At 47.2% G+C, this 13764-nt stretch overlaps 1 protein-coding gene across 1 annotated transcript in view; it reads right to left on the bottom strand.

The window, feature by feature from the left end:
* Window positions 1-13764, bottom strand: part of LOC119399839 (tyrosine kinase receptor Cad96Ca) — a 103488-nt gene that overhangs the window by 24998 nt on the left and 64726 nt on the right. The window contains exons 2-3 of the mRNA XM_037666702.2: window positions 5576-6058; window positions 1460-1596 (exon numbers count right to left, since the gene is read on the bottom strand). Of these exons, the coding sequence (XP_037522630.1) occupies window positions 1460-1596; window positions 5576-6058 (620 nt within the window). The remainder of the gene's footprint in view (window positions 1-1459; window positions 1597-5575; window positions 6059-13764) is intronic.

A 13764-nucleotide genomic window follows, 5' to 3' on the forward strand; every position in this document is an offset into this window, starting at 1 on the left:
AGAGTGGGGGGTGGCGTAAGAGAGGGGGGCAGCGTAAGAGAGGAGAGAGAGGGGGAGGGGACGCACATGCGCTGGTGCTCATTGCGGCGTTGCGCAGGAGAGAATTTCGGCATGTCTAGCCCGCGTTTCAGAGGAAGAGTGGAGAGAGGGAAAGTGGAGAGGGGCAGAGGAGAGGGGGAGGGGAGAAGGAAAGTGGAGAGGGGGAGGGTATGCGCATGCGCAGTAAGGGTGGTCACGCCGCACACCACCACCACCACCGGATTGAGCTCGGCCATAAGATACTTCGCATCTAAAATGGGTAACGATCGCACGGATGAAGCTGCTCGATCTGCTCATGAAGAGGGGGTGCAGGACGCCGCTCCACCGTCAATAAACGTTGCACAGCACCGAAGCATTGCATGCTTAAGAACGATTACGTACAGTCCACATGGAAACAACCAAGTTTCCAGCACACGTGTGTGCATCGACTGCACCCCTCTTTCCCTATCTTCTCTATCTGGACTATCCCGAGTCGAGAAACTAGCTTAGTATAAACGAATCATCAATACCCCCAACAAGAGGGCTGTGTAACGACCCTTTCAAATTAATACAGTCAAACCTGCATATATCGAACTTGCAAATAAACGGGAATCAGTTCGATATATCGTGTAATTTCATATCAATCCGTTAAAGAATTTACCGTATTTTCGATGCGAATTTCGGTGCGCAAGGTGGCTTCACGGCACTGTTGCACAATATTGTAGAAAAGCCTACTTCACGGCAATACGCGGAGATATCTTCTTTTTTTCTTTTTACGAGGTTTGCATTTCGAGATGCGGGTTATATGCAGGGGCGGGTTATACGCGACAAAATACGCTACCGAAGTAAACAGCGCAAATCATAAGACTGCTCTTTTCTCTGCGCGGCGCCTCCATAATCACACCGCTCGCTCTCCCAAATCCACGCGGGAAAAGCCCCCTTTCTGTGAGGAAAAGCCAGCTTCTTGTGAGGGAAAGCTAACTTCCTCGGTTGTTTCGCGCTGCCCCATGTTCGACGTATGAAGTGTTGCTGCTATTTTTGTTCGATATAGCCGTTGATTTTCCTATGTATTGACGTTAAAGCATTAGCGTGTTAAAAATACTTCGATATAAAGGATCATGCGATTCACTCGACTTCGATATAGTTCGGTATGAGTGTACATTGCGCTGAGTCTAAATTCACTGGTTTATGTCGCGTACAAACGCACACAACTTGGTGACTTTGACCAACTACTGTCAACAAACAAGACTCAACAGAAAGCGTCTCCGAAACGATGCTAACGACTTGAAAGCTATAATAACAAATTTATGAGGGCCTTGTGTGAGCCTTCTCGAATGTCTTGCGCCTGTGTGTCTCTTCATTGATATGGCTGTCAGGGTATACGTTCTGCAGCCGTTGCAGGCGTATCGCGGTGGTGGCATATGCTTGTATATATACTGACCTCCCTTTTCTTGGCGATCATCTTTCGGACGCACCAGATGACCGCTCCGGCCGCTGGCACCACACCCACGATAGCCACGATGTATACGTTGGTGCCGCCGCTTGTCGGGTTGTCGAAGTCGTACTCCGGACGCCGGCCTGCGCACGAGGATATTTTGTGCATAATAACGCATCCAATGCGGAACCCTATTTAACATAGAATTAATCTAACCGGTACTGATGCGTAACTGGAAATAGGCACTTCAAAAATAAAATTTTGAAAAGGGCTCCTCATGGTTAGAAAGAAGGGATGAAGCAGGAGAGAGGGGAAAGAGAGGGAGGTGAACCGGTTCAGAATAACCGGTATGCTACCCTAGACGAAGGATTTTCAATGCTAAGGGTGCAAAACACAAGGCTAACTGACGTTGTACGTATGTGCTTCCTGCTAGGGATGGGCGAATATTCGGGCGTTTCGAATATTCGAACGAATATTAAAGTATTCGAATTCGTTTCGATACAAATTTAGATTATTCGAAATTTCGAAGTATTCGATCGAAACGGACGAATATATGTATATATTTGACCACACATAACTCCTTGTAAAGGTGGTTTCACTGCAATGTTTTGCTGCTGTGCCGTGAAACTATTCATTCAAGAAAAGTTTGCACTGCCGCGAAGCCACACTTCAAGGTTAAATGTACATATATATATATATTTTTTTTTTTTTTAAGTTTAAAAGCGTGTTATATGGGCTTACATGCGCTGAGTCTAGTAATTTTTAAATTGTAACGTATTGTACCACTTACAACTTGCACCCTATTGCTATTCAAATTTTTATACTATTCAAGGTTTCTTCCACTTCATTTCAAACCAAAAAAAGTCACAGTTTCGTCGCAAGGGCGAAGCAATGAATGCGATAGCAAGGAACTAATGCTATACGAAGTGAGGCTCGCCACTGGATACTCTCAGTTTGAACAGCGCTTCTGTTGCAAAGGCGGCCGAAGCAGCGAAGGAAACTAGCGTGCTTCAAGTGTCGAGCTGTGACACTTGATAGTTCGCGCTCATCTTCTGTTTGTTCGTTTAGCGGCGTCCCTGAGCTCGAGTGACATTCGTACGCGCTGTAACATGAGCGCGGACATCCCGGTGAAAGCGTGAAACATTCCTCTACCCCGCGCCACGAGAAAACCGCGCGAGCAGACAGCGGAAGGGCAAGCTTCTCCCATGCGCAAATATAAGAAGAAGCGAGCGAGCGAGCCGACGACTTTTAAATGCGCCCGTCGGGCTCCTAGCGCCACCTCGCTGGTAATGAAGAAACGCTTATTATCGCCTTCTGTCTCTTAGTCCGTCCAGCGCTAAATGGTGTGTATATAACGCTCGCCGTTAGCTACGTGGAGGATCTGCGTTTCGTGGCGTAGTGGATAGCGCCACTCGCTGCGGAGCAAGAGGTCCCTCGTTCGATTCCGCGCTTCGGAAGCATACTTATACATATACGGTGCATGACGGCGGCGACGGCGACGGCAAAATCCAGCCGCGACTGTCCATATAATTGCTGTCGCAATAAAAGTGACATTCACTCATACCTAGTTCCAGTTCTTAAAAATATTGTGCAAGGGTCATGACGAAAATGCTCATTTTTCTTAATAATATGTGGTGAGTACCATTCGAACTATTCGATTCGAAATTATTCGACCAAATCGCTATTCGCTTCGGATTCGCTTCGAACCTCAAATTTACTATTCGCCCATCCCTACTTCCTACCTCTCTCTCTTTTCGAGATTAGAGCACTGCGCGGGCCGTGAATCTCTGCTCGGGCCCGACCCGGGCCCGGAACTCGTTCAAGCTTACCCGCACGAACTCGGCCCGCTGGCTCAAAGGGAGACCCGGGCCCGGCCCGAATCCGAGAAAAAATTTCGCCTACCCGGCCCGGCCCGGCCCGAGCGCTGATCCGGCCCGACAGGGGCCTGAGCCACTAATCTAGGTGGTGTTGCCCGAACATGGAATCGACAGCAAGGTGCTTTAAGTGGAAAATATCTACGCTTTGTTGGCGCATGTTTCGCCAGCAATTATGCTTTAACTTACAGCAATTTCTTGTAAAAAGGGGCTCACGGTGGAAACAGTTCAGCGGACATAATGGGTACAATGAATGTTTGTTCGGCAGTGGTATACTGTGCCTATTTTTTTCTGCAAATACAATGGGGATCACCAAGAGCGTTTAGTAGCAGGTATTGTAGCAAGGAAACATTTGCAGCATGAATTCAGTTTCGATAGGCAGCGCAATAAAAACAGATGAGACAGAGAACATAACACGCTCATCACCTTGCTTTAATTGCACTCTCTGTTGAAATTTAAAGCATGCTCTAACGACAAAGGCGATCGTGCACGCTTCTGAATATATAGCACCTGTCTTCAGCATAGTAGCACCTTGCCACAGCCAGAGAAATAGAGGAAAGTCATATTTATTACCTTGTTGTAAATACACAAACCTATAGATGAAATTTATAGTGAACCGCGCGCACCACGTGTACTTTTAGAAATACGTATAAACAGTTAGAAGGAAGAAAAAAAACTATTTGTCATATCATTATTTTCGTATATCACAGCACTGCTAGTATGTACAGTCTATAAGTTTTTTGTGGCATATTTTATGGTTTATTTCTTCACATCTTTTTGTGCAAAAAAATCAAATTATGAAGAAATTCCGGCGTTAAGCACACCATTCGCTGTTGTATCACATATCCTGCCGCGCTAAAGTTTCTCGCACAGATTGCGCTAGCCGCAGGGACGCACATCTGCTTTGCGAATTGTGAAGGAGTCGGCAGCCGTTGTTCTTAACTTCCACCATTGGAGCAAATTTAGAATGTCTTTGTGGACCTCTGCAGAATGAACATAGCTGTCCAGCTCATCCCTTCATTTCTCTCGTTTCCGAGCCTCGTGCCACTATTCAATGTCATCTATAAAACTCCTCTTTGAGGGCTTCTCCTTGCAGTTTTCAGCAGTGTATGTTATGCACGGTTTGCACCGTGCCCTTTTTTTTGTCATGTTTTAATGGTGTATGGCTCTCTAACGATGTTGTACTTGGAGAAGGTGGTCATTGGACTATGCGGGTAGGACTGACAGGAGGTGGACGAAGCGATTTCCATCTATTTTCGGGGTTCGTTCCAGTTTGGTAATAAAGGCTCGAAAAAGCTGCTCGACGCTTACTCATTGGATGCATATGGTTCGAGGTAAAGGCACATCACCTGGCACGGAATTCGTAGTTCTCTTTCTTAAAGCCAGATATTTCGTCAAGCGAATATCCTTTGTCCCACGCCTTGTTTAATACTAGACCTATGCTATTCCTACACAATCCAACGCTGTTGCGGCAGCATCATGCAGCTGTCGCACTCTATGTAGCGCAGGGGTCTGTTTGGTCAGTTTTGAGATAGGTCCCGAGCCCGCCACCTAAAACCCGGGCCCGACCCTAAGCCCGGAGCTTCAGGCCCGTGCCCGGCCCGGGCCCGCCGTGAAAACTACTTTACCCGGCCCGGCCCATGGGCCGGGCCGGACTCGGGTTTCGGGTAGGCCCGAGCCCGTGCAGTGCTCTAGTCGAGATACATGAAACCGCAAATGAGATGCCGAGACAGTAACAAAGAAAGGGGAAGAAATGTGCAAAACATAGGGAGTCATTTACTCAAGTCACGTAGCCTCAAACCTTATGTACCAACACGTCCCAACGTAAGATAGAGTTCTGAGCCTGCATCATGAGATGCGGGGTCTTCTATAGGACCAGTGAATGAGAGCCCTTCCATGCGTTGCGGTATAAGAGAGCACTTTCTGCTGCTGTACGCAAGCCTTCAGTAGATCAGGCCAACTAACTGCTTCTTTGTGTCGGCGCTTGCATGTTTCGCATTTTCTTTACATTGAAACTCGGAGATTTCCGGTGACACATTGCATCTACTAACAAGCCCAGTTTGCCTTAAATGACCTGCTTGGGCTGCTACTTCGCTATAGTGTGGTTCACTCGGCGATAATTTCTCAACAAACCATCTATCTCGGGTGCCTTAATTTCTTGTAGCGAAAGCAAATGACAAAGATCGCAGACCGTCTCCTATTCATCGTAATGGGAAAGTGTCCACGAGGTAGCCTGCGTGCTACTCACTCCTGTCAGGCTCGGGTCCACGCGCCACTAAGGTGCCCGAGTTCTCCTTGGGGAAGTTCTGTTGTTGCTCCTTGGCATCGACGAGTGGCTCTTCTGGTCGTATCGTCACCGATTCCATTGCCCTGAGCGCCTCCATTCGGGACTCTTCCGATGAACTTGGGCCCGCTGATCTCGGTGTCGAGTCGTCGTCTAGAATGGAGGCATCGTCTTCTTCTACGTTTGCCGGTCGAGAGGGCGATGCAGATTCCATAGCTGCGTTCTTAGAAAAATTGCTGCGACGCTCGTTCTCGGAGGCATGTAGGCGGACGCTGGTGTCGGTCGCGTTTGTCAACTCGATCTCGGTGCTGGTGTCCGGTAACCGCTCGGTTTTGGCTCTCGTGTCAGCAACTTCTCTGGGCACCGAGTTGGCACCTTCGGCGCTCTCTGGAGCTTGTAGTGCTTGGAAGGTGCCAATGGGCGGAGGCATCGAGGTGGCCGTGACAACTGGAAAGGAAGACAGTGAAACTTAGTGACACCCACACGAGTGAATTCAGGAAGCATAATGCAGCTATTTACATGTCAGCTAACCACACGTTTGGTGCGCAGGTAGTAAGGTAATGAATGCCACTGATATTAATAGGTAGCTGCCTTGGCAACTCTATAAAACAATAGATGTATTCCTAGCTGCGCTATTTCACTTCTATGCACATCTACAGCGCATTTACTTATTCACAAAGCCCAAGAATTGACGCGACTAAGAATTTCCTGCCAACCGGATTTTGTATGACACTTGCACAATCACTGTGGTTATCGAGTGGTTTCCCATATGAAGTGGTATCAAACCTAAAGCGGGCAAATCGCGCAGGACGTCATCTCAGACACTTGTAAGCGGTAAAGGGTTGTCGCTCCTTCGCCTCTCATAGCGAACATGATGAAAATATATTTACAAAAGAGGGCCCTGCTCTGGTTACCTGTGGAGCTTAAGGAAACGTGTCGGCACGCAACAAATATCGTGCGCAGTGCAGCACCAGTGAATAAAAGGTGGCACTATCGCAGAGGCAGTTTCAAAAAAGTAACACGTTGTGGACGCTCAGTCAAGGCTAGAGTTACCGAAACGGAAAGGCGAGCTAGTTGGTACTGATTCATGCTTATAAAATAAATACAAGCGCTGAGACGACAGGGACAAGAAAGGGCACAACACGAGCGCTTACTCACAAGCGCGGTTTGCTGAAACTGAAGTTTTGCTCAAACACCGAGATCGCACGACACGTGAACTTGCGGAAGCCTTTCATATTAACCCTATAGGGCGTCCATCGGTCGCCCATCTTTGGCCTTGTCTGCCAAAGAAGTGACACTGTTCGAGGAGAGGAGGTAGCTGGCACATCCCATCTTAAATGTTTTGCTTTGACCAACGGTGCGCATGCGCGGGCGAGGATAAGGTTTCGGTATAAATTTTCTTTTGAAGCAATAAAGCCTTCAGTTGTGGGTAAGCGCTCGTGTTGTGCCCTTTCTTGTCCCTGTCGTCTTAGCGCTTGTATTTTATAAGTATGGAGTAGCCAATATTTCTTGTTCAGATCGCCTTTCTCGACCTCGATACGGATCAGAGAGAAACGCTGCTGAGGCACTCCCTCTTCGTGGAACACAGCCAGACAGCGCTACCACTAAATCGGGGCGTTAAAATAGCTTCTTAAAGCCTTTCGGTTAAGCACAACAGTCACCGAAAAGCTATTAGACAATTGAATTATTGTGTTTCCGATTTCTTGACATTTTTTGTTTAGATAGATAGATAGATAGATAGATAGATAGATAGATAGATAGATAGATAGATAGATAGATAGATAGATAGATAGATAGATAGATAGATAGATAGATAGATAGATAGATAGATAGATAGATAGATAGATAGATAGATAGATAGATAGATAGATAGATAGATAGATAGATTGTTGTTGAGGTCGAAAACGTGCAAAATGATCGCAATATACAGGGTGTCCCAGCTATCACGCAACACGATTTAAAAAAAGAGGAAGGGTATTACGCGAATAAAACCTACAGCATATTGTTCCTAGTACACTTGAGTCGCCACTGCTTTTTTTTTCGTTAATGAGGTTTAATTAATTAGCCATAATTATATTTCTAACTCGACAAGTACTCGCCAAATAGTCAAAATGTCAATGAGGCGTATGTAGGCATGTTCAAATGGCATCCAACTGCGCTACTTTCAACAACGTGCTAATTGCGCGCTCATTTTTTCCGCTTGATCAAGAAAGCCCGCGAAATATGAAAAGTGACACGTGACTAGAGTGTTGCGCGCGTCGGGAACCAGCGCCCTCAAACAGGCTCCCTATGAGGCAGACAGTATCAAGGAAAAAATGCAGAAAGAAAAAAAAACGCATCGCCCTATCTGCCACTCCCCGGCCTAGAAACGCGCCGCTTGGCTTTACAGAGTCAGGCCGTAATCAGCACACCTGCCGCGTTATCACTGAGAACAGTCGGCCGTGAGATATGGATGATTGCGGCGTACTATCGAACGGATTGAATCCCAGCGAAATTGCACGCATATCGCTGGCGCCCGACCTGTACCCTTGCCAAAATGCGGAACGCTGTCTTTCGCAACAGGCAACAGGCAGAGCGGTTGTTTGCAGTAAGCTTATTTGAGGGCGCTGGTTTCCTTTGCGGGTGGGAGCGTAGTCACGCGTTATTTTTCATATTTAGCGGGCTTTCTTTATCAGCCGGAAAAAATGAGCGCGCAATTAGCACGTTGTTGAAAGTAGCGCAGTTAGATGCCATTTGAACATGCCTACATACGCCTCATTGACATTTTGACAATTAGGCGAGTACTTCTCGAGTTAGAAATATAATTATGTCTAATTATTAAACCTCATTAACGAAAACAATAGCAATGGCTACTCTAGTGTACTAGAAACAATATGCTGTAGGTTTGATTCGCGTAACGCCGTTCCTCTTTTTTTAAATCGTGCTGCGTGATAGCTGGGACACCCTGTATAAGGAACCATAAGTTTACACATGTGCATGCAACACTGCATGTAACCAGCGGAGAGCATAATCATCTCGTCGAGTATTAGAACACTGCGCTGCTTATTACGTTGTAAGTGAATGTAGTACGGATTGAGCACCTTGTAAATCAAGCTGCTTCTACTCGACGCTGTCCACTGCTATTCTCGGCTGAAAAATACAGCAAGCCTCACTGGGTGTTGCAGAAGCATAATCTCTATAACGGAAAAGAGTGGCATGAAAGAGATGGAGCTATACAAAGCACACCTGGAGGAGACAGTCTTGTGATGCAAGGACAGGGAAGCACAAGGAATTCATCTAAAAGGTCCGCAGAATTATACAGCGTTGTACAGCATATACCTAAACGCTGTTAGAGTGCAGGTTACAAAGCTGAATGGCTCAGCATGCTGCTGCAAGAAAATCGGCATACCCCTTCGATGGAGACGCAAAAGAAGCTGCTTCTTGAAGTGTAAATAATGTCGTTTTGACAGTAGATTCAACCACTGCATTTGAATCGAAAGCCTACTATTGTCAAAGCCAACTACCTCTACTAAAGCGAATAACAATGGACGCGGGACTGACTAGAAGTTCTCGCTGGTGGCAGCCCTTGGCAGCTTGTCTCGGTAACTATAATGTCGAAACTGATTTCCGGAAAATGAGGCGATGCATTGTATGATCTCGTACATTGTAGATCTGGAGGAAAGTTGTTGCCGCGAATAAGTGTTATAGTATGGGATGCAATCTATTGCTCGTTGTGTATGGGATAAATAATACTTGAAGAAAACCGAGTTTTAAAATCAAACTAGTGAGCGCATTCGAGATATAGGAAGTGCGACGCATACTTTTCCTGTACGTAACACGTTAACTGAAGTCGCCAACAAGAACGATTCGGCTGTTATAAGCTTGTAAGCACATTTTCTTTTGTTCTCAAGCGCAGGAGGTCTCCGAAATTGATTAAGAAAAATCTAAGTCTGGGGTTTAACGTGCAAAACTACGATGTGATTATGAGGCATGCCGTTGTGGGGCACTCTGTATGAATGTGGACCACCTGCGGTTCTTCAACGTGCACCCATATCTAAGTTGTCAAATAGTTGATCGACACAAAACACAGAACAGGAACAGAAACGTTGTGGACAGGGTAAGCGCTCAACGTTTCTTTCTGTTCTGTGTTTTGTGTCGCTTAACGATTTCACAATGATGCACCAATGGCCCAGCAGTCAACGCTTCTGAGACCCATATCTAAGTCCACGGATGCTTTTTGCATTTCGCCCCCGTCGAAGTGCGGCCGCCGTGGCTGGGAATCGAACCCGCGTCCTCGAGCTCAGCAGCGCCGCTCCTCAGCCGTTAAGCCAACACGGCGGGTCTAGGCGCTGAATATCCTCACCGCAGGACTAGAGAGAAAGCCGATTTTTCGACGTCCCAGAAAGGATGGTCGAAGCTGCAGACAAACTATTCGTATATAGCTATTGCATCTTCTTTTACCAATGAGCAACTAACCTCCCGCAGTGGTCTAGCGGTTATGGTGCTTGTCTGTTGACCCGAAGGTCGCGCTATCGAATCTCGGCCACGGCGGTCGCATTTCGATGGAGGCGAAATGCTATAGAGGCCCCTATGCTTAGGTTTCGGTGCGCGTTCCCGAAGTGGTCGAAATTTCCAGAGCCCTCCACCACGGCGTCTTTTATAATCATATCGCGGTTATTGGACCTAAAATACCAACAGTTATTATCATTACGAATGATCGTTTTGCTCAAACACAAGCTTGCTCAATATCATGAACCAACTAACTCGCACCAGAGTCTTGCTAAGACCAAATTCGACCAATGTGAAACCTCGTAGAGTGAAAGCTCAGCATGAGCATCGCCTGTGGTTCTGTATAAAACTGAACAGTAATTGTGCATAGTGTGATAGACTGAGAGTCGCGACTTTATCGGCCTATGATTTTATGCATTATCTGTGAATGCCATCATATGCGAAAGTGTTTTTAGGCTTAATACTCGCACTTAACAAGAAAAATATTTAAAGAGTGATATCAGCTGAAGAAAAAAGGAGTTACGAAGGTAGCGAGACGTCAAAGAAAACGTCACTGTAGCCAGTCTGAACGAATGAATAGTCGTTCATTATTGCAGTTCCTGTTTTCTTCTGATTTTCGAAATACGGCAGAGAAAAGTAAACCCATAGACTGCCATTCTGCATCGACCATGCGTATCAATTATATCTGAGGGTACTAATGTCATTGCACGCCAGTCTTTACTGGAGCGTTTTTCAGGTTTCGTGCGCTTTCTTTGGCACCGCGGTTGGTTAAAACGGCGGCAGCTATCCTTTCGAAAATTAGTTATTTGAATATTCCTAATAGGTTCTATACCTTGTACATTGAAGATCTGGTGTCTAAAATAATCGTGTAAAAGGTAATTAATCATTGACCCGACATAAAACTGATTTGATCGAGATGGATGTACGGATGGAAAAACTTTATTTAGAGCCCTGATAAACGCGATTATCTCGCAGCGGGCCGCTGCCACGTTGGGACGGGCAGGCCGAGCCTGGCCGCCGCATCGTGGGCTCTCTCTGGACTGTGCAGATTTGGTCCCCGTAGTCGGGGCTTCGCAGTGAGGTATTCCATCTTGACTGAACTGCTTGATCTGTGCGTCGTCACGAGGGGCATCGCCAGAGCATGAGTCCTAAATTGGCTGAATCGCCGCAATGAGGGCAGGTATTGCTAGTATACGTGTCTGGATAGATCGAGTGTAATAAAAATGGGTTGGGGTATGTCCCCGCCTGCAAAAGGCTGAGTGATTGTCTGCGCCTTGGTCAGCTTCTTGTGTGGGAACGAATATACCCTCTTACGTAGGTAAATATCTTTGCGTGACCTCGTTGTACGTGTTGGGAGAATCTATATTATCGGATATCGTGGGCTGGGTGGAGCTCTAGATGACGATGAACTAAACTATGTCGGTTGCATTCGCGTACTGAGCATCTGCATTGTTTTTTGCTTGGCATAAGTTTGCTGAAACACCCTGCATATGCGCAGGCGCCCCTCTCGTAACGTTCAGTCTAGGTAAATTAATCTCGGTCATGCAAAATTTGCAGAGCGACATGCGACTGCGGCATGAACGTATAGCAGTGACAAATGAACACGGACCCGCGGGATATGTGAAGGGACAAGGGATCAATACCTCGTTTAAAATCTCGATATCCTCTCACACAAATGGATGTACTTTTAGCCTCCAGTTGTACCTTATGTTTCACCCCAAAGGATATTTTACTGGGAGAAGGGTTTATGAGCGGCGAACAGCTATAGAGCGAGTAAATGGGGGCTCGCGATAACTTAGCGTATCCTTTTTCCCGAGCAAATGAAGCAACCCAAGTATGCTTGTAGAAGAAATACTTGTCCTTCCAGGAGCACGTGGTAACAAGTATACAGGGATCACAAGGATGTTTTAACCTCTGTTGGCGCGCATACGCCCAGCAGCACCATGCAGTTGGCGCATTCCAAGCGTCGCTGCTGGACGCTGGCGGAGTAGTCCATTAGCGATGAGAAGAAGCGGCTGGGCGTAGTCGCGTAACGAAATTGCACGCGATGTCGGCGGCGAGGTCGCAACGAGGCGTCCTTAGCGCATTATACGATGGGCCGTTATTCACATTCGCGCGCATACCACCGCGGAGACAGCCTTCACAACGCCGCCCTTCGTCGCTTGCGCGTGCTTTCCATAAAAGCGTGCAAAGCGCAAAGGCTGTGTGTGGCCGCTGGCAGAGCCACTGCTGGTTTATGCGAAAGAGCAACGCAGGTGCACGCGTGTTCTTTTGCGACTGCTGTCGAGGTACTGTTGCGCATTTCTGACACATGCAACGAACACACAAACGCACACGCACGCACGCACACACACACACACACGCACATTCACGGAAGTACTAAACAACTTTCAGCTTTGGGCTATACATAGCTTTCACGTGACGTCACATCCGCGCGCTTGCTGCCGCGGCCGCCATCTTTGCGAACCGCTTGTCGCTTGTCTGACGCGCGCGCGCTGCGAGGATCCGTCGAGCAGTGGTTTTCTCTGTCGTGACAGGCTTTTTACTCGCACATGCCAGCATTTCCGACTGCACAGCCCTTTTGCGGGGGCTACTTCTCGCAGTTGATTGGATCTGCGCGTGTACGGTACAAAGAAAAGATTGAACTGTGCGAGAACGTCGATCCCTACACACTCCGTCTGGGAACGGACACAAGTGCCGACGCCAGCCTGTTGCCGAGTGTCGCTCACGGTGACATCGTCACCTACTTGGTATTCTCCACCAGCTTTGTGACTCTGGAGCAGATGAAGGCCTACAAAGCGCTGGAGTCCCACAATTATTTCACGAGTGGTTGGGTCAAGAGTTTGTCAGCGAAGAGGCTCGGAGAAGACAAAGTGCTCCTACTTGGAGAGGTAAGCGCAGAGATTTTTTGTTATTTTCACGTGTCTCTCAACTGGTTTTACATAGTTTCAAAGCATCCGCCGCGGTGTCTCGCTGGTTATGACGCTCGGCTGCTGAGCCCGAGGGCACGGGATCAATTTTGTAGACGAAACTCGGGAAAGCGCCTATGCGATATCAGTGCACGTTAGAACCGCGGTGGTATCGAGCCCTTTACTACGTAGCCCATGTGTTGCTTGTTGAACACCAGATCGCACTATTAGTTTGAATTTGTTAGTGTTTTACGACAATCACTAGGTGTTTTTTAAAGCTTTCTGGTTGCTACAAAAGAGTTTGCAAAACAGCGAGGTAGTTTAGTGGTGCTGTGAAAAAGGACTGCTGTTTATGAGAAAAGTGTGCATACTGCATGAGAAAATGGACACATTAAATTTGGAAACCAAGCACTAGTGAGTCAGGTAATAGTGAAAACCTTCTTTATGAGTAGTGATAGAAATGTGTAATTCTTTTTATGCTCATTTTGCAGGTGAACCACTCTCAAAGGTTGGGAGAGTGCCCTCTAAAGGTGTGGGTGCTGTGCAAGCAGAGCGGCGCCGTAGTGACTGGACACTGTACCTGCATGGCAGGGACTGGGGAGACATGCTCACATGTTGGTGCCTGCCTGTTCGCCATTGAAACAGGTGCCCGGCTCAACCAGTCGACTACCTGCACTCAGAAGGAGAATGCCTGGCTGCCGGCTTATGTTGAGAAGGTGAAGTACAAAAGACTTAAAGACATAGACTTCAGTTCCT

Source organism: Rhipicephalus sanguineus, chromosome 1 (assembly GCF_013339695.2).
Source record: "Rhipicephalus sanguineus isolate Rsan-2018 chromosome 1, BIME_Rsan_1.4, whole genome shotgun sequence".
In the NCBI taxonomy this organism is placed as follows: Eukaryota; Metazoa; Arthropoda; class Arachnida; order Ixodida; family Ixodidae; genus Rhipicephalus; species Rhipicephalus sanguineus.